The sequence below is a fragment of the Quercus robur genome, chromosome 3, assembly GCF_932294415.1.
Source record: "Quercus robur chromosome 3, dhQueRobu3.1, whole genome shotgun sequence".
Classification (NCBI taxonomy): Eukaryota; Viridiplantae; Streptophyta; class Magnoliopsida; order Fagales; family Fagaceae; genus Quercus; species Quercus robur.
In genome coordinates, this window is record NC_065536.1 from 7,257,365 (window position 1) to 7,285,321 (window position 27,957).

The following is a 27,957-nucleotide window of genomic DNA, read 5'->3' on the forward strand; positions in this document are numbered from 1 at the left end:
ATTTCTAATGAAACTCGTCACCTCTAATCAAAAGATGTAACATATATTTTTGCAATACCTTATTATATTAGGAAATTTTATTGCAATAAGTTGAAATAAAAAATATCGTTGTAATAACTTGATATTAGTTATTTTTATAGGATTGAGATTCGGTGCTATTGTACCATGCAATAGAAAATCAATGGTTGAGATTAAAAGTTATTACATAGTCTAAAAAAAAAACAATTGGTAACATCATTGATTTATATACAAACTATATCAACATACATATCATACATACATTCATTAGTTATATTTAATAACCATTTTCAATGTTAAAAATATTACCAATTTTTAAAGAAATAGGGTGGTTTGGGCCATATGTAAACCCCATTCTTCAAGCATTATTTTATTATAACTTGTGAGATTGTGTAGTGTAAGGGATCAATTAAAAATGAAATTTCTTTTGTTTCCCTCGTTGGTTTTCATATTTATATTGGGGGTTGGTTATGGCAACAATGACCTTGTAGACTATGATTACTTTCACCTTGTGTTGCAATGGCCAAAATCCTATTGCAACACAGTTTAAGTAACATGTTATGATATACTGCCAAATTGGTTCATCATTCATGGGATGTGGTCACAAAAGAATGGGCATACAGTCTCATGCCCTAAAATTTATAATGAAGCTTGTCACCTCCAATTAAAAGAGGTAACATATACTTTTGCAATACCTTATTATATTAGGAAATTTTATTGCAATAAGTTAAAATGAAAAATATCATCGTAATAACTTGAAATCAGTTATTTTTGTAGGATTGAGATTCGGTGCTATTGCACCATGCAATAGAAAATCAATGGTTGAGATTAAAAGTTATTGCATAGTCTCAAATTTTTTTTGGTAACATCATTGATTTATATACAAACTATATCAACATACATATCATACATACGTTCATTAGTTATATTTAGTAACCATTTTCAATGGTAAAAGTATTACCAATTTTTAAAGAAATAGGGTGGTTCAGACCTATATATAAACCCCATTCTTCACGCATTATTTTATTATAACATGTTAGATTGTGTAGTGTAAGGGAGCAAAAATGAAATTTATTTTGTTTCTCTCATTGGTTCTCATGTTTATATTGGGGGTTGGTTATGGCAACAATAACATTGTAGACTATGATTACTTTCACTTTGTTTTGCAATGGCCAAAATCCTATTGCAACACTGATGAAGTAACATGTTATGATAAATTGCCAAATCGGTTCATCATTCATGGGATGTGGCCACAAAAGAATGGGCATATTGTCTCATGCCCTAAAATTTCTAATGAAGCTCGTCACCTCCAATTAAAAGAGGTAACACATATTTTTGCAATACCTTATTATATTAGAAAATTTTATTGCAATAAGTTAAAATCAAAAATATTGTTGTAATAACTTGATCATATCAGTTATTTTTGTAAGATTGAGATCCAGCGCTATTGCACCATGCAATAGGAAATCAATAGTTGAGATTAAAAGTGACTTTTAATTTCAACCCTTGACTAAATTTTTTTTAACCCTCAACTTTTTACCATCTCACTTTTATACTTTATTTTTTCACCTCTCTCTCACACCCTATGGTTAATTGCACAGTACAATAGCATTTTGCTATTGCATCGAATCCCAATCCATTTTTTGTATTCTATTGCAATAAAAATTTCAAAATAATAGCTTATTGTAATGAATTTATAATTATAATAGCTTAATATATATTATTTTACAATCTATTGCAAAAATAAATATGAAGATATTATTATAATAACTTAGTATTAATTATTTTACAATCTATTGTAATGACAAACATGAAACATTTTTTTTTTCTTTCAAAAAAGATATCATTGCAATAATTTGATCTAAATTATTTTTGTCAATTATTTAATTTAATAATATCATAATAGCATATTATTACAAGATATTTGAAATATAAAATTTTTATTGCATGACATATATATTATTGCATTAAATTTATCATTAAAATAATCAGAGTTTATTGCAATGAAACTTTTTGTTACACAAACCTATTACCTCAAATTTTATTACACCATCTCATTTCAACTATTGCAATGACTTTGATGTTATTACAATGATTTTTTTTGTTGTAACAAACATTTTTTCTTGTATTGTACCATATTAGTAGTAGAGTATAGTAGGATTATTGCATAGTCTCATTAATTATATACAATACTGCCAACATATATTTCATGCATATGTTTATTTGCTGTATTTAGTAACAAATTTCATTTGTAAAAATATTACAAATATTTAATGCATTAGAGCAGTAGAAGGTCTTATGTAATCTCAACCTTTTATGTATTATTGTTATAACTTTGTAAGATTGTGTGGTGCATGTAAGGGAGTAAAATGAAATTGCTTTTGTTTTTGTGTTTGGTTTTTGTGATTGTGATTGTGATTGTTGATGGCAACGATTGTGATTGTGATTGTGATTATTTTTACCTTGTGTTGCAATGGTTAGAATCCTATTGCAACACAAATTAAGTAGCATGCTATGATTATGTCTGAACATACCGATTCACCCTTCTTGGTATGTGGCCCCAAAAGAATGGTTAGGGGTCTCATGTCCTGGAAGTATTGACTTTTATTTCTTTGAGGTATCAAATACTATATTTTTGTCTAAAAATAATTGTTTTAGTACTAGTTACCATTATTAATTTTATTCGGTTTAGGCATTTCTTATTCTTTACACACTACAGGTGCAAAGAGTTCTGAATAACCACCTAAGTGGAATGAACTATTGGTGGCCAAGTTTTATTGCATCACACATAGGATGCAATAGACCTTTTTGGTATAACAAATGAAAAAAGCATGGCGCCTGCACTTCCTTCACTCAATCTGAGTACTTCGAAAAAGCTATTTTTAAAGTTGAAGGACCTATACTTTTTTTTTTTGAAACGATCTTAACCTATACTTTTTTTTTGAGAAGAAATCTTAACCTATACTTGATATTGTATGAAGCAGGTTTGCATATTTATTATAATGTTGAATCGTGTTTAAAAAATTAAACATTGTGTTTTTTTTTCCTTAATAATTTTTTATCCTTTTCTGAAACATGAATTCAACCTAGCATGCGAACTTATACCAGTGAAATCAATGATGAAATTGAAAAGACTTTTAGATTGAAGCCAAGGATTTGGTGCAATGAGGACCAATATGGAACAATACAAACTGTATACCAAAATAATATTTGGTGTGGACAAAATTGGAACATGATTTCAGAATTGCACTTACAATGCTGCATATAACCTAGAACCAATCCAATTTCCCAATACCTATCAACTGTCAGCAGCAAAATAATGTTACTATAAAAGTTAAGATTTAGTCTACACTATGCTTGCTTAGAAAATAATAAAGCATTTTTATAATGTTAATAGAAATTAATAAAGCAAAAATAAGTGTAAAAAAATTGTGTTTAGTAACCTTTCAAATAAAAAAAATAGTCTAAAATAAAATCATTTTGACATAAATTTATAAATAGTATATTCACATGTAAAAAGCATAATTCTTAAAACACTAATAAAATTATCAAATAACAATAGACTAAGAGGGGAGGTAATATGATAAATTGAAAAACTATAATCTAAACTCAAAATAAAGAAAATATGGAATCCAGCTTGGATTAAAAAATTGAATTTTCATTTAGTTCAAGGTTAATCGGGTTGGACCAGTTAGTCCAGTCCAGGTATGACAACCTTGCTATATTTATAATAGGAATTACTAACACACAGAAAACTCTCACACTCTTTCACAATCCTTTTTAATTCTTAGTTAAAAAAATCTGATTTTCACCTGTAAAATTTTTTATGCATTAGGTAGTCACTATTAAGGAAGAACAATTTATTAGCATCAATGAACATTTGCTAATTCTGATTATTAGTGGTATTATGAAGTTTCTAAAAAAAATATGATATTATGAAAACTCACCAATAAACCAAAAATATAACCAAACAATGCTAGGCTATTTAAGACATGTGGCTACCGTGCACCCTTGGTGCGGTGGTCATTTTACAAGTATAAGTGCTTGTAGCGTGTAGGGGTAAAAGCTGCGGTTCAAGTCTCCAAAAAGAAGTTTCATACACATATACACTTAGATTAGGATAATTTTTAAAAGTGTAAATATTTAAAAAATAAGTTTCTCTGTCGCTAGCAAAGGTTGGTCTACCAAACCTCTCCTAGACTGTAGAACGGTCGTCCCTTTTTGAAGGTGCTGGTGTCCCTTTGCGTAACAAGCTTGCGCTTGGGTTCTTTTGTTTTTGCTTTTTTACCTGAGAAGAGATACTCTCACAAAGGAGCCTTACGTTTGTTTTTTTCATGGAAGAACTCACAAGGCAGTGGAAAGGGCTCTCCCTCACATAACAGGAAGGACCCAAGTTTCAGTTGAACAATGATTTAGCTACAACGGAATACATCATTGCTGCAAAATTCTTAACAAAGCGAGCCCTCAATATTGAAGCAATTGCAGCAACTTTCAAACCACTATGGCGATCTAGGAATGGGTTCAAGGTGAAAAATATGGGCAACCATGTTATTCTTTCCACTTTTGACAATGAGGCAGAGGTGGAGACAATTATGGCAAATGAGCCTTGGACTTTTGATAAGCACCTTATGGTGCTTCAGCGATACAGTAAAGAATCAGAAGGGGAGAATATGCCTTTTAAACATACCCACTTTTGGGTGCAACTACATGGCATCCTAATCAGATTCATGAATCCCAGAGTGGCAGAAGGTTTGTGCGAAATAGCCAGGCAGGTACTACGCCATCCAAACACTCTAATTGAAGACGGAGGCGGCTTTATGCGAGTGCATGTACGGGTTGATATATCGCAGCCCTTATGTAGAGGCAGGGTGGTGACCTTCAAAGAAAAAAAGGAGCAATGGGTGTCGTTTAAATATGAACACTTGCCAAATCTTTCTTATTGGTGTGGTTGTCTAACACATTCTGACCATGACTGTGACCTGTGGATTGACAGTGCAGGTACTTTGGAGGAGAAAGATAAACACTATGGCTCTTGGCTACGGGTTGCTCCTTTCAGGGGTTCATGCAAGACAGTGGTAATGGCCCCAGGTTTCTATGAGAGAAAGGAAACAGGCGCAGGCCGAAGCAGCACCACACGTACTCCCCGGTGGACGCCAGCGGCAAAAATTGAGGTGGTTGATCAGACATCTACTGACACGGAAAAGGCAGGTGCATTGAAGGCGGACATGTCAGTTTCAAACTTCAAATCACCTTTCCAAAAGGAGAACAACCTTGTTGGCCAAGCCCAACGTAACCCAGAATTGATGCCCACACATAAAAACTTAGATACGTTTGAGGAACAGATAAATGCCATTGATTGTGCTCTGAATAATTTTGAGATACCTGGAGGAGGAAATCACACCCAAAATAAATTGTCAAGAAACATGCCTTTCCCAAATAACCCCATAAATACCAAAAATACCCCCTTGACCACTCAAACAACACCTCAGCCCGAAATATCTTCCCATATCCCACCTTTTACTCTACATAACTCTTTGGAGCCCACACTACCCAAAATATCCTCCCATATCCCACCTTTTACTCCTAATAACTCTCTGGAGCCCACATTACCCAAAATACTTCCTCATGCACCAACGTTAATCCCACCACCTTCCTCCCATATCCCACATTTTACTCCTAATAACTCTCTAGAGCCCACACAACCCAAAATACTTGCCCATGTACCAACGTCAAACCCACCACCTTCCTCCTATCCTCAAAACTCCCCAGACATCCCCATTCCAACCAAATTTCATTACACCACTCACTCCCTAAGTACATGGAAGAGAATCATCAGAACTGATAGGGAATAAGTTTTACCAAATATAGAACCGGTGAAGCAGAAAAGAGGAGCACCATCTGATACACATCAGACTGAGTTACCAAATAAGAAACTTGCAGTTTCTCAATCTGATCATGAAAATATCTAGATATTGGCGAAGGCTGGTTACCAGCCCTGCTAGAAGCAATGAGTCTCTTAGTGTAGAACTGTCGTGGGTTTGGGAACCTATGTACAGAAGATCAACTCGCAGACATGGTGTGGGCAAAAGATCCCTCGGTTGTGTTTATAGCCGAAACATGGACCGATAGAGCAAGGCTGGAATTAGTTCAGAGGAAAATTCAATTCAAGCACATGTTTGAAGTACCAAGAAGGAATAAGGCAGGGGGTCTGGTACTGTTTTGGAAGGAAGATTTCAAGTTAGATATTGAAACTTTCTCTCCTAATCATATTGATACCACTATAAACAAAAACCAGGAAAATGAATGGAGATTCATTGGTTTTTACGGCAAACCCGACACACAAAAACGGCATGAGTCTTGGACCAAGTTGAGACAGTTGAAGAGAAGGAGTAGTTCACCTTGGCTATGCACTGGTGATTTTAATGAAATCACGCCACAGTCGGAAAAACAGGGGGTAGAACAAGACCACAAGGCCAAATGCAGTTATTTAGAAATATCCTTAATGAATGTGAATTTATGGATTTAGGATTCGTGGGCTTCCCATTTACTTGGCACAAACATTACCTGGATTTCACTGTGTGGGAAAGGTTGGACAGAGCTATGGTGACAAATGAGTGGTTCACAATGTTTCCGGATACAAAAATTTAGCACTTAGACACAAAAAACTCTGATCATAAACCATTATGGATCACACCTGAAGGTATGGATTCAGGTTTTCAAAAACCATTTCGCTTTGAACAAATGTGGATGACGGAAAAGGGCTGTAGCGATACAATAGAAGCAGTATGGTAAGAGCAAGTGACTGACCCATGGGATACAAGGGTGGTGAAAAAGATTGATAAGTGTGGCATTGAACTAGCACAATGGAGTAAGAAGTCTTTTGGAAGTGTGAAATGAGAACTGTAACAAAAAAGAAAAGCTTTATAGCAGGCGGAGAGGGACTTGATACGTACAGGGGACTCAAGAAGGATGAGATTTTTGGAGGCTGAGATTAATAAGCTTCTTGACAAGGAAGCTAAAATGTGGGCACAACAAGCAAAAATCCTATGGCTAAAAGTCGGGGATCAAAATACCAAATTTTTCCACACTAGAGCTTCCTAACGATGGCGACGTAATTACATTACAAAGTTGTATGATCCCACGGGTAGGTGGTGCACTAGACAATTTGAGGTGAATGAAATCATTGTAAACTTCTATAATGATCTTTTCACAACCGCCAACCGGGGAGGGATGGAGGAAGTTTTGGAGAATATACCTCATGTAGTCACTGATGATATGAATGAAATGTTGCTCTTAGATTTCACTATTGGAGAGGTTGAAATGGCATTAAAATAGATGGCACCCTTGTAGTCACTCGGCCCCGACGGTATGCCTCCATTATTTTACTAAAGTTACTGGTCTTTGATTAGGTCTGATGTTGCTCAAACTATATTGCACTATCTAAACACAAGTACTTTGCCTCAATCACTTTGTCACTCTTTTATAACTTTGATCCCTAAAGTGAAGAACCCTGAATATGTGACACAATTTAGATCCATAAGTTTGAGTAATGTTTTGTATCGGATTTTGGCTAAAGTCCTAGCTAATAGACTGAAAACTATCATGCCCCATATTATTTCTGATCATCAAAGTGCTTTTATACCTAACCGCTTGATTTCAGATAACATCCTAGTGGCTTTTGAAACTTTACACCCCATGATGAATCATACCAAAGGCAAAACAGGTTTTATGACTTTAAAACTTGATATGAGTAAGGCCTACGACAAAGTTGAATGGTCCTACATGGAGAAAGTTTTGTGGAAGATGAGTTTCAATGAGAGATGGGTACAACTTATGATGCTTTGCATTACTACTGCATCCTACTCGATTTTGATTAATGGGGAGCCCCATGGAGAGATCTCACCCACAAGGGGACTTCGGCAAAGCGATCCCCTTTCGCCTTATCTTTTTCTCATGTGTACTGAGGGATTACATGGTTTGATATGGAAGGCAGCCACAAATGGAGACATTCAAGGAGTGTCTATTTGCCAAAATGAACCCAAAATTACTCATCTCCTCTTCGCTGATGATAGCTTGATTTTTTGTCTAGCAAGAGAGAGTGAATGCCAAAGCTTGTTGGATGTATTGGCCACATATGAAAGAGCATCGAGGCAGCAAATTAATAGAGCCAAAAATACACTTTTCTTTAGTAAATCCACATTAGGAGATATACAAACTTTGATCAAGGACATGCTTGGAGTTATAGTGATATATCACTATGAGAAGTATTTGGGCCTCCCCTCTCTTGTTGGCAGGAATAAAAAGGAGAGTTTCACTCACATCAAGCAACAAATATGGAAGAAGCTACAAGGGTGGGAAGTAAAGCTTCTATCTCAAGTGGGTCGTGAAGTTTTGACCAAGGCCGTTGCACAAGGCTTACCCACCTATACCATATGTTGTTTTAAGCTTCCCACTACTCTATGTCATGAAATAGAATCCTTGATTTGTAGATTTTTTTGGGGTCAAAGGGGTGATCATAGAAAAATTCATTGGATGAAGTGGCAAGACCTATGTAAACCAAAAAATCAGGGAGGTATGGGGTTTAAAGATCTCGCCTTGTACAATGACGCACTTTTGGCAAAACAAACTTGGAGGTTGCTACATGACACTCAATCCCTTTTTCATAGAGTTTTCAAAGCCAAGTTCTTTCCAAACTCCACGGTTTTGGAAGCAAAATGTCCACCGAGTGCATCTCACGCTTGGAAGAGCATAATCAAGGGAAGGGATGTGATAAAACGGGGAGGTTTATGGCGTATTGGGTATGGAAATTTGGTGCTCGTGTGGGGTGATAACTGGCTGCCTACATCTGGATGTCCGAAAGTCATTTCACAAATGGTAAAGGGTGGTGAAACAACTAGAGTGGGAGACTTCATTGATCAAGAAAATAGGGTATGGAAAGAAGACTTAATTGATAGAGTATTCTATGATTTTGAGGCATCAATTATCAAAAAGATCCCACTTTGCCGATCCATACAAGATGATATACTAATTTGGCCTTTTAATTCGGACGGGGTCTACTCGGTCAAGTCGGGTTATAGATTCTTGCATGACTCGTCCCTAGCCTGTCAGCCAAGCTCATCAACATCAAACCCCCTAAAACAGCTCTGGAGCCTTGATGTTCCTAATAAGGTGAAACACCTGATTTGGCGAGCATGCAAGGACTCACTCCCTACCAAGAAAAATCTGGTCTGACGTAAAGTTGTTTCTGACAGCCTTTGCGAGATATGTAAGCAGCACGAAGAGGATACCCTTCATGCCCTTTATTACTGCCTTGAATTGTAGAGCCTATGGACGACGACACCGTCTTGGAACCAGGACACCCTCAAGCAAAAAACATGCTTCACTGACTTTATTGTTTCTGTTTTTGTAGGTCTGAAGGAACCCAAGCTCCTCATGGTGGTATTATTGAATTTGTGGAAGCGTAGGAATAACCTCTGCTTAAGCAAGCCTACAATCCCACTTAATAAGGTGCTGGAGCACTCTCGGGAGCAACAGATTGAGTCCCACTCCAGCCCCTTACCATCAATCACACCAAGGAGTAAGCTACCAGCGATCTGGACACCACTTCCTGAATATTGGTATAAGTTAAATTTTGACGGAGCCATATTTGCAGACAAGGACACAACAAGTATCGGGATTGTTGTGTGTAACTGTGATGGCCTTGTCATGGCGTCTATAGCGCAACAAATCCCACTGCCACCTTCAGTTATTGAGGTTGAGACCTTAGCAGCAAGACGAGCCCTAGAGTTTGTCTTGGAGTTGGGTTTCGAGTGAATCATTCTTGAAGGAGATTCAGAGACTTTGTACAAAGCTCTGAAAACAGAGTGCAGTAGCTTCACACCGTACGGGCACCGAGTGCAAGATTTACTTTTCCTTAGTGAACACTTTTCAGACTTTAAAATATCTCTTGTACGTAGATAGGGTAATAATATAGCGCACTTTTTAGCAAGAAAATCACAATTTTTAACACATATGTCAGTCTGGATAGAAGATGTACCACCAGACCTTTTATCTGTATTATAGGCTGATTCCACTAGCCTTCTTTAATAATACAAATGGTATGTTTCTCAAAAAAAAAAAAAAAAAAAAAAAAAAAAAAAAAAAAAAAAGAGGCCGTGTGAACCCTTAACGCACAACATCTGCATGTGAAAAAATTTGTCAAGCACAAGGTAATTACTTTATATCCAGATTCAACTATTAAATATCTTCATAACTTACCAATAAACAAAAATATAACCTATCATTAAAAAAAAAAAGAATATACCCAAACAGTGCTAGGCTTTAGTAGAAACCCAAACAATGCTAGCCCATTTTAGAGCGTGAGAACAATAATGGACAACATTTGTATGAGAATTTTTGTCAAGTACACGGTAATTATCATTATATACAGATTTAATTATAAAATATTGTAGACAAAAATGTATACCATTTTGTGCATGTGTCCCCCAATGATGAACTAGTTGAATGAAGCACAAAAACTCTCAAATCTATATCTCTCTCTCTCTCATTTGTCTTTTTAACTTTGATTTTGATTTTACTTTTATTTGTGGTTTTATTTTTATTTTATCATTGTATCATTTTTCACCTCTATTTTATCAAATTCTCAATTTAAAAATATTTAATTTTTTGCAATTAAAAAAGACAAAAAAAAAAAAAAAAAAAAAAAAAAAAACAAAATGAAGAAAAGGGTAAGGTGTGCACTGTGTAGTCTTTTTTGCTGTCAAACCAAAAACAACCAAGCCATGCTCTCTGTATTTTCATAGAGCCATTGGAAGCTAGAGGGAAAGAATACAAAGCTAACCAGTAGCAATTTATGAAATAACAGGCAGCATGTTAGGAGACATAAGGGGAGGCTCTCTAGTCTCTAGTGGGTGTAAATGAAAAATCTTTGAGAGAGAGAGTGAGAGATCGAGACTCATGAGCTAGCTCTCTGGTATTCATTGAAAAAACAAATATATAACGAACTTTTTCTCTCCAGACATTTCAAATTCTATTCGGAGTCCATTTGTTTTCTTTTCTTGTTCTCGATTTACCATTTCTTTGAATCTCAAACTATTTTGAGATAAAAAGTAAGAAAATTTTTTATGAAAATTATGCTCTCTTTAAAAAAAAAAAAAAAAAAAAAAAATCCTTTGGCTTCTCTGTGTTTAACGTGTCTTGGAGAAACGACACCGTCTGGCTTTAAGCTTGTTAGGAAAACGGTATCGTTTGCATAAGCGATGTCTCGCGTTATTGGCTGGAGCTTTGGAGTGAATGAAATAATAAACATGGACATAAGAGATTAAAAGCACCAACGTTCTAGACTATGGGCTTGTTGTTGGGTTATACTTTATTTGGGCTGGTTATTCAGGTGATGGGCTTGTTAAAATAAATGATCTATCATTAGGTAATCGGCCCATAGATTAAGCTCACCCTTATATTAAACCACATGCTCTTGTTTCGTTGTATTACTCTCATCACACTCTTAGGTTTTTTATTTTTTATTTTTGGTGATTAGAAAATATAATAATCTCAAATTATAATTAATGTAAATTATTAACTTTTACCAAAAAAATAAAAGAGTCTATGAACATGCACTTTCTCAAGAAATCTATTACAAAACAAGTTTGGCTTTTCTCGCTCCAAATAGCTACTTAGCCATGCTTCGAGTAATAAAATCTATTTTCTTTCACTATTTGAACTTGTTAATTTCATTATCACCTTATTTCTATTACCGCTTGTCTCATCTCATGATTTTGTTTTAGGCAACCATGCAATAAAAATAACTACTTGGTTGAGTTGATGTAATAATATTGTGTCCATAAAATAATTAATTAAACATTACATAGCCCTTACTTAGTAAAGACCAGTAGATATATCAGACATGTATGGGTGCCTCACACATTTCTACAATGTAATATGACTCCTGAACTTGTCCTTAATAAAACATAGACCATTTTATCCATAGAGCTATTTCTAAATAAAAATAGTTTTTGTTTCTTGTTTTATTTTGTCCTTAAAAAGTATTAAAATAAATGGCAACTCATCAGATTCTTCAAAACCCATGATTTCCAAAAAAAGAAAAAAAAAAACTTCAAAACAATTTTTTCCCCCAAAACCCTTCCAATGGGCGTCATGGGGTGGTGTTTCAGCTCTTCTATAACAAAATTCATCATACCTTTAAATTTTCTCATGCCAATACTCTCTATGAACCATCTTTATTTCCTCATAAAAATTGATTGAAAGGTATAGTTAAGATTAAAATTTTGTTAACTTTTATTGTGTATTAAATCAAATTTAATTTTTTGCTCGAAAATGTTGTTCAAGCTTATTTTGATCCGGAATCATCTTAAACTTAAACTTCAAGCACTTTAACTAATCTTGATTGATTACCAGCACAAATTGGTGAGATAATTAATAATTTAATGTTGTCTTCTATTTATTATATTTATATTTTTCTATTTATGTTCTTAATATTTAATTATTTTGTATTAATTCATATTCGTTGCCCATTTAATTGGAGGAGCACTACTAGCAAAAGCATGGAATCCCAAAAAAGTAATTTTTCTGTTAACTAGGATCATTGTTAACAATTCAACACGTACGTTTAAAGTTTTTAAAACTCTTTTACAAGTTTGTTTGTTTGTTTGTTTTTTTTTCTTCTTGAATTACATTTTATATTTGATACTTTGGAAGTTTTGGAAAGTTGTAATTGATTAACTGTATTGGATATTGAATAATTTTAATTTTCTGTAGCATGTAGACAACATGGAGTAGAAATAGGTTAGTTGGAATTTTAATATCATATGGTGTTGCGATTTTTCCCCTTTCACCGGTGATGTTGTTTAACTGTTTTGTTTTGTTTTGTTTTTGTTTTGTTTTGGTTTTTTTTTTTTTTAAATTTTTTTTATTGATATAGTTTCAACCTATGATGTCCGTTTCTAATAATAGTTCTTTATCATCAGACTAAGACACCAATTAGTTTTTGGTGTAGATGAGGATTGAACCCCTAACCTGGCATAAGTTTAACTTGTATGGTGAACTAATCCCACAAAAGAAGTGACAAAAAAATGTGTCTAAAGATAAAATTTAAAGTAATTAAAATGTTTTAATTAACCAATGTGATTAAAATATAATATTTTTTCCTAGTCTTTTTCTTTTTCCATGTTAATTTTAATTTTGATAGTACAACTTGCAACATTACAGTTATAAAAAAAATATTTATGCTCCATCACATAATTATCAAAGCAAGGATTGTTTTGGAGGGGAGGATGGGACATAAATGAATGGGATTTTTTTTTTTTTTTAAAAAGAATTGAGATACACCAATGTCAAACACATTGAGACACTGTTTCTTTGATACATGTTTCCTTTATTAATGTCTTGAAGATGCTTTCCTAAATATACCATTTCTAGATAAATACTAAGACGTTTTGAAAGAATAGAGATACACCAATATCAAATACATTGAAGCACTTTTTCTATGATCAATGTTTCCTAAATTAATGTCTTATTGACTCTTTTTCTAAAGACACTACCTCTAAACAGATGCAAAGAAAGATGAATAATCCGAGGGATTTTGCAGGCTAGCATAGTGAGGGGAAAAAATATAATAAGTTAACACACGTTCGAAAGAATTTCGGAAACTAGCATCTCGAGTTTTAAAATCTCGAGATCAATGATGAAAATTGAGACTTTCAAACTCGAGTTCTACTGCTACCGTGGAGCAATTTAGCCACATATATCTCGAGTCTATAAGACTCGAGTTCTAAAAAGCAAAACCGAGTCTTTGAGACTTGATTTTTGTCGGGGAAATTCCATTAAACTAGCTAAATCTGAAGACTTGGTTTATAAGACTTGAAGAAGAACAAAGGAAGAGGAAGATGATCTGGTTGGAGATTTGCAGCACCAAAGAAGAACGAAGAGACGTTGGGTGGGCGATCTGGTTGGAGAAGAACGTTGATGGACGATTTGATCTTTAGCAACTGGGTGGATGATCTGGTCTTCAGCAATGAGGAAGAACGAACAGACGCAAATAGAGGCGAGGAAGAAGAAAGGAAATAAAATGGTGGAACTTGAGTCTTAAAAACTCGAGTTCCACGTGGATTTTTTTCCATGTCAAATGCCACAATTTACAAATCGAGACTTAGAAACTCGAGTTTTATCTTGAAACTCGAGTTTTAGACACTCAAGATGCCAGTTTTCTAGATTATTTTGAAACGTGACAGCTAACAAAATTGTTTGATATTTAAGGATAATTAGAAAAAAAATTCTAAATAACCCAGTGGCATTCAAGATGAAAAGTTTTCCCAGATTGTTTCGAAACGTGACAGCTAACAAAATTGTTTGATATTTAAGGTTAATTAGAAAAAAAATTCTAAATAACCCAGTGGCATTCAGGATGAAAAGTGTTAAGACTGCTATAATATTAACACTATTTAACAATCATCTTTCAGAATTGAATTATACCAAAAAATTGGAACATGTATAGCATATAAAAACACACATAATCAAAACAAGAACAGCCATAGATCATTTACTCACGGACCCAAAAGATCAAACAACTTCCACCAAAAGAGACATCACAAATTAATGCAAAAAAAAAAAAAAAAAAAAATTCCTAAATGCACTATTTAACATCCATGACACAAATTAATGCAAAAAACCCATGTCTAAATGCAGCAACACACACTCCCTGTTCTGAGTTCCTAAGAAACAGTGGAAAGTTAACTACTATTATTACTGTTAGACATAATTCCAAACAATGTGTTTCAATATCATATGATGGAGGCAGCCATAGCATCTAGAACCACTTGCCAACTTGAACATGGTATCAACCGAGAACATTGGTTAGAACTATGGTAAGAGAAGACTCAACAACAAAGCTTCAACAGGATAAAATAAAAAGAAAATGCAGATTGATGTCAATGAATAGTGTCATAAGGCACACAAAATGACCATTGAAATAGTGGAAAATATTTTTCTTTTATTGAAGGTAAAACAAAAAGGTATTTTCAAGATGCAGTAGATATAGATATTTCCTTCCCACATTATTAAGATATTATTGGGAATAGTAGACCATATTGATTATGGAACTTAAGCGTTCAAGGAGGTATTTTTCTTCAAGATCATTCCTGATATCACTTCTCTTTAGTCCACAAATAATTTCAAGAATAATGACCAAAGTTCCAAAACCAAAACTACATGTATCTATCATCTCCAATAGCTGGCCATGAATTGATACTCAGGGGGCTGTATATCCTCTAAAGGATTAGATAAAAAAATTAGCTAATCAAATGGACATAGAAAACCTTGAAAACTAACCAAGTTTGAGAAACAATTTCACAAAAACAAAGAAAGCAGAAAACAAAAAACAAAATATATCCACACTAGTTAGGACTTTAGTAAACCCATGAATTTAATAACCCAATAAAAAAAATTATAAGATATCTCAATCAAACCCAAAAATTAAAAAGAAAAAAAAAATGTTGCCAAATATATATTGAACGCATCAATTTGGCTCTAGGAAGCAAAGAATGAAGAAAAATGAGTTGTTCCAGAAAATCAACCTCAGAACTTTTATCGGTGGAGAGCATATCATAGTTATATATTATCCTTTCTTTACATATAGGTTGTATATTGTAGCAATTGAGTCGTTCTGGCAATATTCAATATTATGGTATGTAATTCTTTTCTGGTTAGTACACAACTCACACACCTATGTAGCAAAATTGAAATTGCGAACCATATGTTATATATTGTTGTATTTATATAAATATAACAATTTATAAAAATAAAAATAATAAAACATAAGCTTATTATTTTTTTTTGAAGTAATGCATAGTATCATTGAATTTTTTTAATATATTTGGTACATAAATTGTCTTTATAATTAATAATGTTTCATTCTTGACCAACAAGATGCGTGTGACCCAATGGTTTGTGTGTTGAAGATGTTATCTCACCTGGTTAGAGCAGGTCCTAGTCCTGCCAGCAGCGTATTTTCATTAAATTTTACCAAAATGTTGAGATGATTGAACCATGAAATATAAAACCAACCCAAGGACCGGTTCCCAGTTAACCCGGTTGGATCTCCTGGTCCAATGAGTTTCAAAACACTACTACATGTACAGTAGTAGTTTATATAGGTACGTTTATAGTAAAAATTTTTAATTTATGTTTTGTTGAGATTTTATGATTTTTTTTTGGTAATTTTGACACAGTTCTTAAGTTCATACTCAAAAAATTATAAAAAAGAGCATTTCAATTCTTTTGTGATGATTTTCAAGCCACATGCTCATATCTTTATATTTTATATATGGGAAAGATTATGTGACTTCGTACAAAATTCAACTATGGATTGATGAATATTATCAAAATAAGATTGCTGAACTTTCCCATGCATAGCTTAGGTTAGCAATTAGTTATACAAATAAGGGGACTGTCTCCTTTGAACTATTTTTAGGTGGAATTTTCTATAATCGTAGAATTGTAATTAAAGTGTTTCTTATCTGTCTTGTGCAAGTAATATGATCAGGGAAAAAAAAAAAGATTGTACACAGTCCAGATTTTATGATATAATATATAGGTCGTCCCCTCATTCTAAGTGTATATTGCGTTGTTTTTGTGCTTGGAAAGCTGAGAGAATTATTACACTATATGAGAATCCACCCTAATACTCCCTAGTTAAAAAAGAAAGGAGAGGATTATACCAAAATTAATCTCTTTTTTTAAATAATAATAAAATTTTTAGGCTCTCTTAAATATTATCAATAAATTTTAAAATTGAACTTAATCACCATTTTTTAAATTGGCAAGCACGTGCCTTGCACGTGCATCCCAAACTAGTAAGGATATAAAATATCAAGAAACATTCAAATTTTAGCAGAAAATATGGTAAAAAAATCATTGCTTGTTAGTCGACACATATTTTTGATAATCGCAACCTTTTTAAAGAACAAAAACAGAACAATAATCTGATCTACCAGGCAACAAGCCTCTAGGATTGGAGTAGCTAGGCAGATTATGCATATTACAGAGGAAACTAAACTAACTTTAAGAGAAGATGAGGCATGATAGATCATGAGTCTTGAACCTTTTTTTATGAGAAGTCCTGGTCCTCATAGTCATTTTCTCCTTTGACAGAAATTAGACTCTCCACTTAAGTAATCATTTGCAACGATTTCGGTTCTCCACCAATTTGAAGATTAGTCATTTCTTGGGTAGAGAGGTTATACAAGAGTAATTTCCCTTCATTATTTTCCAAAAACATGCTATCATTCTTTGAAAACCCTAATGGTTTTTCAATTCCCAAAGGAGGTCCAACAGTGAATAGCTTAGTCCATGACTCCCTAACACCAAATTCTAGCAACGGCCATATATGAAAAAAAACTCTCCAACCATTCTATATCTTCTATAAAAATAACTAGAGAAACCAATTCATTTAACAAGAAAAACCTTCTTTGAATATAATGGTGATACCCAATAGCACTATTATCTGGTAGAGTTGTTGTTAGAAATAACTCATTGCTCATATCAAATGATAAAATGCACTGATTGCATTTATCACTATGATGTGCCCACCATGAAAGCATCCCTTTCGTGTATGTCCTATGACAAAGTTTAAAATATTACTTTCTCCATGACATAAGAGTCCAAGTTGGTTACGAGACCACCTTAACCTGAAAAAAAAAAATAAATAAAAAATAAAAAAATAAAAATAAAAATTGTTATGGATAAATTTAAAAATTTATGAATTTTTTTTTCTTTTTTTATCTTTAAAAAAAAATTGTTATTACCCTAATTTTTTTTAAGCCCAACATAATTAAACTTTGAACAAAATTTGGCAACAAATTTGGTTGTAAACTAAGGCTACAAATCTATTCAATATTTTTTTTTTATTGAATGTGAATTTAAACAAATCCATAATTTAATTATGTTTTCTTCTTATATCTTTCATACTTGCAAAATTTTTAAAAGATTAAAGATCAATAATTATATCGTCAATCAAATGTTTAATTTCGAGTTTTTATAGTTAAGTTATACATTAAAAATAAGTTTATGAATCAAATAGTAAATAACATCTGATTGGTATGAAATTTGGCATGTGCTTTAAGAACATAAAGAACATGTAATTCAACAGTTAGATTTTTAAAATATGTAGCAATGTTAATTTGTTTAGTGAGAGTTATAGCCTTAGGCTACAACTAAACTTGTAGCCAAACTTTGTCCTCAAACTTTGGCCCCCTTAACAATATATCAGATCCTTACAAATAAAAAGAAAATCTCTAAGAAAAATTTTATTTAACTAAATTTTTGAAGAGATGTAGCTTGTAATATTGATAATGAGACTATCATGTAACGATTTCAAAATAAGAAAATTCGTAGAAGGAAATTGTAAGATTTTATGTGTTTGCGTGTGTGTGTTTATTTTTTATTTTGTCAATATATAAAACTCTCTTTTCATTAAATTTTGTATAATTTAAGTTTCTTAATAACAACCCTAAAAAAAATTCCTGAAGCCGCCTATAATTAGTTCTCAAACAATATACCTTAGCAACACTAAATTTTTTTCTTTCATAAAAGGGTAATTCAAGATGTTCATAGCTTTCTAAGATCATGACCACCTTGTAGTCATTAGATTTGATGTCGAAACCAAACCCAAGATCTTGAAAGCAGGCTTTGCCTTGTGGATAGGATATTTGGGACTGTGGAACAACTATTGTTTCTTTTGTTGCTGGTGGTATTAAAATTAATTTTGAACCAACCAGGTGGACGGGGATCATTGTATGGCCTAAATTGATAAGTAGATAGCCCATATCAAATCCATTATGCTCTATGGACCATGGGTTTGGAAATTTGGATATGATATGTTTAAATTCCATTTCTATCTTTAATCCTGACTTGTTAATAATTGTATCAAAACCTTTTAATTCTAATACGATAGGTTTGTTAAACAAGTTAATATGACACAATTCATGTAACATGCTTAACATTATTCATGTTTGGCAAACATAAAAAACCCGTTTCAACATGATTATTAAATGAGTTATATTGAGTTGTTACGATTAACACACATTAAAATCTATTTAAAGAATATAACCCCATTTTAATATTTTTTAAGTAATTAAATTATAATAATTATAAAGAAATAAATTTTATACAGATTATAGTTCATAATAACATCAATTAAAGTACTAATAGCATGCAACCTAAAAATTCTTTTTCCAACGAAACAAAATTTCATCAAAATTTGAAAATATACACAATCTAGAAAAGATAATAAAATCAAATTTTAAAAATACTAAAAATAATAATTCCTTTATTTTAGGTAATAGGATTGGGGGCTTTAGAGTTATAATTTATCAATATGATCATTAAATTATTTTAATTACTCAATTCTATATTTAAAATTCAAATATATATTGGATAAATATGAAATTTTATTTTTTGGAGAGGAAAGTTAAACAAGCTCATGTTAAAAGTAAAACACATCAACACACCTTAAGACGATTAATGAATTGGATTATTTCAGGTTAATTGCATGCTAAGCAAGTCAATACAAAAAATTAATCTATTTATTAATGGTCCAAAAACATGTAAAATCCACTTTGACAGGAACACATTTATACTAAATTTATCTCCAACAAATATAATAATAACATTATAGCATGTCGTGTTATCGAGTAATGTCATATTCTTCCATCCCTAATTAAAGAAAAATTATCTTATTAGTAGATTTTATAGGACATCTCACTCACATGTGGTTTGCGAGAGAGATTTCTTCTCTTGACTAATAAGTATGAAGCTGACGATTTCTATTCCATAAATTTGTCTCTCATTGTTTGCTGAAAAAAGAAAAAGTTGTCTCTTGTTTGCTGGTTTCTAAGTTTCAACTCCCAATCTCATATTTCTCAGTTACCCATTTCAATTTGTCTCTCTTTCATCTATGGCCATGACCCACTTCCTTAAACTCACCATTGCCATTTCCCCTTATTCACAGTTCACTCCCTCTATACATTCACCTTCATCCCCATTCAAAACCCACTCTAACTCATACTTGTTCAACACCATTATTCCTTCAATAATTCACAACCACCAAACCCAACCACAAACATAACATTGTCCAGAAGATTGTTCATTCCTTCAGTTTCTGGCATTTGGGATGCCTTAACTGGTGGTAACAATGCTTGTGAAGCCGCATACTTTCCATTAGACGTGGAATGCTGCTCTTTAGGCAGGTATATATATGTTATGCTTCATGTACTTGCACACTTTAGTTCTTAAAGTTTCTATCTTTGAGTTTATGTACCTTTGGGTTTGTGTAATTTGGAATGTTTTGTTATTGTTAAGGGTGATTCTGGGTTCTGTAGTGTAATTGAGTTGGACCCTCGTCAAAAGCCATGTAGGTTGCAGGGAATTTTTTTATTTTATTTATTTTTATAATGCATCTTTGTGATTTGGATTTGTATTATTTGTTGAATTGGATTAGATTGAATTGGTGATTGTTGTTTTCAGATCTTTGGCAAAGGCGATTATCACTGTACTATCTTGATAGGTACTAATTTCTTAGTGGTTCTAGTTTCTTTGTGCCTTTGTTTGGTTGATGAGAAAATTCAAGAAAAGAAATTACAAGTAGAAATTTGGAATTAAGAAAAAAACATGTTGCTTTCATTCATCCTCTAGACTGAAGTGGGTTTTTCTTCTCAATAGGTTTGAAGAAGGGGCAGAGCAATTCCGGATAGATGTTGCACAAATTTCAAATGACACAGAGGGAGTCCATATGGTGCTTTCTTTGTGAAGCTCAATTATATGGAGTTATTGAAGCAAAGAAAAGCAAGGAAGCGATTTCTTGAGGTAATGTTCATTGTTAAAGAAGGAACATCATCACTGACTCTATTCAAATGTAGAAGGATCACCTAAATTTGTCCATTGCCCACTTGTGTTGATTTTGATGACTTCACCTGCTAACCAACCAATAGATATTTCATATTTCCCTGCGCATGGGACACGGTAAAATATGTATATAACCCGACAGTACTAAAGTACGTTATATTATGATTTTAGAATAAATTTCACTGCTTAACGAGTATCTATAGGTAAAGGTCCTGGTAATTAGAACAAAGTGAATTAATTGGAGGGGGTTTGATGGTTCTGTCCATTTTATAGTAGTAGAACTTCCATCTGAATGTGTGAATTGTGGAAAGATAAGTAGAATCCATTTCATTACTTACTGAATGCAGGTTGGCAAAGACATGGCCAGTTATGCGGGAAGCTTTTAACTTGTTCAAAATTGGTGGGGATCCTGTAAAGGTGTAATGCTTTTGACTTAAAAAATTTTGATTCTCTTTTGTTTCCTGATTTCTTTTTGTTCTACCTATGCATGTTTGGAGCTTAAGACCTACCAAGTTAAGGTCTTTATGGTTGCATATAATCTAAAAAAATCTGCCTCAAAATATTGGTTTTACTGCACAGCTCGTTTCTGCGTTTTCTAATGGCCCGGAGAATGAGTACTTCTATGTATGCTGGGCTTTATTATGAATCTGTGGTTTGTCTTTCCTTGCTATTTAGTACATATGAAGATTTGCAGTCTTATATTAGCAGTTCTTGGTGATAACTCTGGAGTAAGGAAATGATCCCATTTCCATTTAGTAACTGGAATTTCTTTTTCCATTCTCTCTAACCTTGGTGTTATGACGACTCATTGACATTATAATAAAAGAGTAATTTGAATTATCATGTAGCGTACATGATTACTGATGAGCTTATTGACAACTTTTTAGGAAAAATATACTGATGCTATCTTTTAATTGTGGGTGAATGCTTCGAAGGTCACTTTCTGACCTTAAGCTTTAGTAACTTTTGTGATTATTTGACCACAGTTTAGCAATTTAATCTGTGCGGAACAAAGCCGATGCAGCCATGCTTCACATACTTGCTGCATGCCAATCTCCTTATAGACAGAGGATCAATTCAGAATATGGGCATTTCTCAGTAATGCAAGCATACAGTGAGATAATTCTAATAGCATTTTTTCCATTTCAGGTCTGATGATTTTATGGTTTCAATTGCTAGGGTTTAGTGTCTTAGTCAAAATCGAAGCTCCAATAAAAATTTTTGCCCCATGCTTGAAGTTGCTTTGTTCAAAGTTTGGCTGTTCTACTAACAAATATTTATATTAAGGCTTTGTTGAGGTGAGTTGAGTTAGTGATGCAGGACAATGGGCTCTGATACAAATCTAAATGCAGCACAATATTGTCAAGAAAATTGTGGAAAACAAATAGAACAAAAAGAAAAGGCAAACTTAAGGACAATGAGTTCTGATACAAATCTTAATGCAGCGTAGGATATAGATCCATGCAGCAGTGCCCATTCAAGTGACTTCCCGCAGAATTTTCATCTTGTTGGAAGCTTGCCTTGGAATTTTTCTTAGGTGAAACAAAATATAACTATTCCTTGGCCTAGTTGTTATAGAGACTTTAGATTTTATATTTTCTTTGTAGTTGCAGTATTCAAATGCACTGTTCCGGTAGTTACGTATGGTTTAGCATATTGTTTTTGGAATTTCCCTCTGCAATTTACGTGAAGAAACTCGCTCCCTCAATTTTTTCGTGCTACAATTGTTATATGCCACTCATCTATAATCAACAAATTCCAATTTTGAAATATGAAATAGGATTGTGCGTGAAAAAATGTATTCAATTTTTTGTTAAATATATTCTTGTTATATTATTGGTGGCATAATCCAAAGGGTTTACACCGCATCCAAACAGAATTTAAACTCATTTCATTTAGTTGATTAAGTAGGACTGCAATTGTATGTGCTTTGTTTCCTACCGAAAAATACCGAAGAGATGTCAGAAAGTGTACATCTAAGTATGTACATGTTGACGCTATTGTATGCATGCATGCATGCATGGGCAACTAAACTAAATAGATAGAATTATAAAGGATAAAAAAATAATGACACAATAAATTATAAATGTAAGGGCAAAAACGGCACCAAACGTTTTTGTAGTCTCTATATAAACCCTACATACGCATGCATAGTGGAACTCGAAAGATTTTGTGATCTGGTGTATGGTGACAAAAAATGAAAGAGTTTAAAGTTTTGGTGTTGGTTTTGGTGGTCGAGGCTGTCCACAGCCACGGGAGGACTGAAAGTGAGAGTACTACATACAACAAGACGCAGGCTTACAAAAGTGAAACTACGAACTATATTCAACAAGACACTGCCTCATGAAAGTTTGAAGTTTGAACAATGTAACTTACGATTTTTCATACTTGGTCATGCGGTGGCCAACGTCATTCTGCAGTGCGAACGGCAATGCATGTAACGGCAGCTGATTCCCAACAATTTCACTGTGCACGGCCTGTGACCACAGAATTACACTGCGAACAGATCTAAAGGTATTGACTGCACAGACCCATCCCTCAGAGGCTCAGACAATATCCACTCTTCAATATTAGTCAGGTATATATATGTTTTTCAGATTCAAAAAATCATGCATGTTATCGTTCATAAATATATATATACACACACACTTGCAAAATTGAAGGAGAGAACTCTAAAAAATCCTAATTAGTGTTAATTATAAATTAATCTAAAAATATGGGAACATCACAAACAAGATGTTGTTATACTTATCTTAATTTATACCCTATTATATAAGGACTTAATTTTAACTAAAATACTTCTAAAACAATTCTTATTCTAGAAAATTCTGAAAATTTCAAAAATAATTATATAAAAATTAATATCAATAAGAATTAAATTTTATATTCTGTTATGCATCAACAACTTACAATTAATAGATATATCATTGAGACTATCGGGCCTAAAATCCAAAAGTAAGCGTTAACTAAGTATGTAACAACAGCTGCAAGCCCTTTAAAAAATACCTTATTATAAGTGTTTAGAGTCGAGAGATTTAAGTGTTTGTGGGTGTGGAGGGCTAGAATTGAAGTTTAAGTCATCAGAAGAAAATTTTACACATATATACATATAAATTAGACTAGGAATCTGTTTAGAATCCATTTATTTTGTTGAAATTGAAATTTTTTTGCTGAAAGTACTGTAAACAAAGGTAAAAGTTAGTTGAAATAGTACAACGGAACCTATAAATAGTAGCGAAAATAAGCTGAATAGTAAAAAAATTGGTTTTTTAATTTTTGCCAAACACAAAATAGAATAGAATTTCTATCTTTTATATATATATATATATATATATATATAAATCTTACTAAATATCAGTGATCGTTATCACTTATCTAAAAGAGATTCTGTTATAAAGAAAAATTTCATTGACTATTCTCATCAACAACTCCAATATAGCTGACATCCCAAATATTCTACCCTATCTCCTATAAATCAAAAGCTAATAAAAATCTAAGGAAATTACAATTAATTGGCACGAAAGTTACCCAATTTAAAATCTTCCAACAGTACTTATTAAGCAAATCTGTCTAACATTTATTATTATGCATACAACCAGAACAAAAGTCCCAAACTTGCTACTCTTTAAAATTTCAAATGGAGAAAAGAAGTGAGTTTGACAGCTTAGTAAATTACTAAAATCCTAACAAACTAAAGCAAGCATATATAAGTGAAAATAAATTTCTGTTCATAGCATGAAAATTCATAAGCTTAAAAATTATAGTCATACTATACCTGTGACTAGGCTTAGAATTAAGCACAAAAGAATGACCTAATGGTTTCTAAAGTTTTATGATATCTATGAATAGTGCTCAATTCAAAATGTCTAGCAAGAATTTTAGAGCCATCATAAGGGATATTTCTATGATATTACTTAATTAGTGTATATGTAAAGTACTCAAAAAAGTTTGCCCGAATGTGCCTCAAAAGAATTGAGTTTATGTGTCAACATAAATCATTTTTAGCAAGGTCTAAAGTGTAGCCAAATTGTATGATGAATTAATCATATGCCATAATATTGCAGTTCAAATAAATAGTTCATTTCAAAATATTGGTTCCATTCACTAAATTTACACATGACCAATCTATGTTTGAAAGAAATAGAAATTTTGAAGTAACAAACTAAATCAAATAAATTTATAACATTTAAATAAGGAAGAAACTCTATGAGATACCTTATTCCTTTTAAGGAAAATGGACCACAAGCTAATATCAAGTCAACAAGGGGAGTGGAAATCTAATTAGTAAGAGACCTTTTTTGACGGTAATTATAGTAAGAGACCTTATACAATGTATCTCGTACTCCGTACGCATTTTCTACTATTAAAATCTGATACTCTCTACTATCTTCCTGACCTCATACATTTGCAACTTAAAATATAAAACAAATGGAAGAATTAATCAAATCATGTATTCGCACATAAATTGGGAAAACCAAACACATTTGTCTTTTTCTTTTTGTTTAGTGTCATCTTTGTTGTACTCTTTTTGTCCCTCATTTTAACGCAAACATTCCTTCATGAATCTATATATAGGCCTTACTTCAATTCCTTCAATGATAAGACCTCCTTTTAATTGATAACCCTTAACCTCCATCAAACTCATCTTCACCTCCTCATAAGCTTCACTACTAAAGAATTCTCCTAGCTCAATCTCCATCCACCCATCCTCTCTTTCACTTAGGAATCGTTCAGTGCCCTCTATCACTCTCTTTCTCAACACTTCTGTGCGGTTTCTATAAAATAAGCACTCCATTTGTTGCTTCTTGCCATCTTCATGACGAAGATGAGTCATGCCATTACATACTTTATTGCCCACCTCAACTAACATTTCAGATGGTATTGAATCGAGCCCATATGCACGGTTAGAAATTTTCATTATAAGATAAACACCATATCTTGTCATTGGTGATAAAATTTGAGTATTGATTTTGCCACGAATTTCTAACCAACATGTTGTTCTAAGCTCAGCCACTTCTGGGAACCTGTGGAAGACAATTTGAAAGCTTTGGTTATTACATTTTCCCCTCTCTTTCTTTGTCTGAGCATATAGAATAATTAATAAGTCTAATGACACAAAAATTTTCATAATATTGATGTTAATTATTATAATTGGGACATAATATAAGTTGTGCTAGTTGTCGGCCCATGTAAAGAAGATGCTACAATTAAAAATTTTCTTTTTAATAAGTTGTGAAAAGAATTGTTGTTAACATATATAGCTGTAGAATAATACTTTTATATTATCAAATTCTAGGCAATTTTTAAAGAACACGAGAAAAGTAACCTTGATTGAGGTATTGATTTCCAACTCCATTGCATTGGATCATTGCCCCATGTTATGGAAAGTTCTCTTGCTGATAGCATATATGATATTTTGCCAAACAATTTCTCTAGCTTGAAGCTCTGCATTATTAAGAATATCAAATGAAAATGAAAATTAAGTATTCTTTGTAATCTATCTTATCAATTTTAAGTAAATTCATTTATTATCTAAGCAGAAGAAAATTGAGATACATTTTACTATACTTTAAGTTTTTACTTAATAGGTCAATAAATATATAATTTAATTTAATTTAATTACTCTGATGAGAAATAACACATTTTTTATTATATTGATTAATACAACTATATGATTAAATTAAACTGCGAAAACTAATGTAAGAAACTCACTCACTAAAAAATAGTTAAGAAGCTATACCTAAATTTTACATATTTAAATCATCCATCATTTTCTGTAAGCAATACAAGAATCCAATCTATAAAGTACCCTTATATATATGCTTAATTATCCCATAAATTAGTGTGTGTATATATATATATATATATATAATTAGATTCTTATACTACTGGAGGGTCCGGATGGACATTCCATGAAATGGTTGATCCCATTTCCGTTGTGTTTGACTTTGACATATTCCATTTCAAATCTGCCAGTCTCATATTGCAGCGTGTGAAATAAATGTTTGTCACCATATGCATAGAAATTTAAATCTCATCCTTTGATCTATTAAAACAATTGTGAATATTCAATGGCTTTACTCTTTAGCAACATTTACATGTTTAATACCACTTGCAACGTGAAAGTCGTTCCGTGCATGCATGTTTATTATTAAAGATTTTTTTTTGCTACACGCATAAACCCATGCATGCACCAAAAAAAAACAGGGAGGAGTGAGTAGGGTCTGTTTAGAATAGGCTTTTTTTTTTTTTTTTTTTTTTAATATTTTTTTAACTCAATTGGTCACTTGGTATTTCTAACAAACATATCCAAGATTCAAAATTCCCCGCTCTCAACTTTCAAATTATAAAAAATTAATTCATTCAATCCAGTAGCTTTTCTACAAAACACATCAATATTGAATGCAAGAAAAATGTTTAAGGGTGAGTTTGAAAATCATTTCAAAAATACCTTTCTACCACCATCTATGAGAACTGGATTGCAGAGACAAAGAAAAAGCTCCTTCTTTGTAGTAAATGCCAAAGGAGTGACCAACCTTGACACAACATCCTTATAATCATCCGGCAAGAATCTCTCCCAAACAACGTCGGACTCCGCCGCTGAATGAAAGATGGATGACACCATTGAAGATCGGAATGTGTCTGTTGGACAGGTGAAGGACAAAATTGTAGACACACACTCTTCTGGCAACATGTCAATGAATCCTTCCATTGAGTTTAAAATAACAATTATCTAGAAAACTATACTAACAAAGATATATGTGTAAAACCAGCCAAAGCTAATAATCAAAAGCAATGTCCTTGTCTCAGGTTTCTTGCTCTTAATTCTTCGCTGATGTGTCTTTTCTTTGGTTGATGCATTTAGTATATATACAAACTGATCAGCTTCAAATTGATAATCTTTCCTGTCTAAGTTTCAGACGTGTGGACTAAATTTAGCACATGCCACATGTTCAAAGTAATGGTCTGTTTGAATTGAGGGAGAGGGAGGGAAAGTAGAGTAGATTTAGCACAAAATTAAATTAT

At 32.8% G+C, this 27,957-nt stretch overlaps 2 protein-coding genes across 2 annotated transcripts; one reads left to right on the forward strand and one right to left on the reverse strand.

Annotated features, from left to right (window-relative positions):
- Positions 1-6,091: 6,091 nt before the first annotated feature.
- LOC126719161 (uncharacterized) lies at positions 6,092-9,831 on the forward strand. Its single transcript, XM_050421746.1, has 4 exons — positions 6,092-6,431; positions 6,545-6,605; positions 7,428-9,121; positions 9,428-9,831. The coding sequence occupies exons 1-4, from the start codon at positions 6,092-6,094 to the stop codon at positions 9,829-9,831; spliced, it is 2,499 nt and encodes an 832-aa protein (XP_050277703.1).
- Positions 9,832-25,471: 15,640 nt separating this feature from the next.
- LOC126719163 (F-box protein PP2-B15-like) lies at positions 25,472-27,643 on the reverse strand. Its single transcript, XM_050421748.1, has 3 exons — positions 27,383-27,643; positions 26,258-26,376; positions 25,472-25,955 (listed from the first exon to the last, which is right to left on the reverse strand). Exons 1-3 carry the CDS (start codon positions 27,641-27,643, stop codon positions 25,472-25,474), a joined length of 864 nt encoding a protein of 287 aa, XP_050277705.1.
- Between the last annotated feature and the right edge of the window lie 314 nt (positions 27,644-27,957).

Bases quoted from the DNA above. Each gene is read 5' to 3' on its own strand.
- LOC126719163 (XM_050421748.1), bottom strand. From the start codon at position 27,643: ATGGAAGGATTCATTGACATGTTGCCAGAAGAGTGTGTGTCTACAATT. The intron at 26,377-27,382 runs GTATTTTTGAAA...TTAATAATGCAG, and splicing joins TCATAGATGGTGGTAGAAAG to AGCTTCAAGCTAGAGAAATT. The intron at 25,956-26,257 runs GTTACTTTTCTC...TGTCTTCCACAG, and splicing joins AAATCAATACCTCAATCAAG to GTTCCCAGAAGTGGCTGAGC.
- LOC126719161 (XM_050421746.1), top strand. From the start codon at position 6,092: ATGGTGTGGGCAAAAGATCCCTCGGTTGTGTTTATAGCCGAAACATGG. The intron at 6,432-6,544 runs GTGATTTTAATG...TTATGGATTTAG, and splicing joins TTCACCTTGGCTATGCACTG to GATTCGTGGGCTTCCCATTT. The intron at 9,122-9,427 runs GTCAGCCAAGCT...CTGTTTTTGTAG, and splicing joins GCATGACTCGTCCCTAGCCT to GTCTGAAGGAACCCAAGCTC.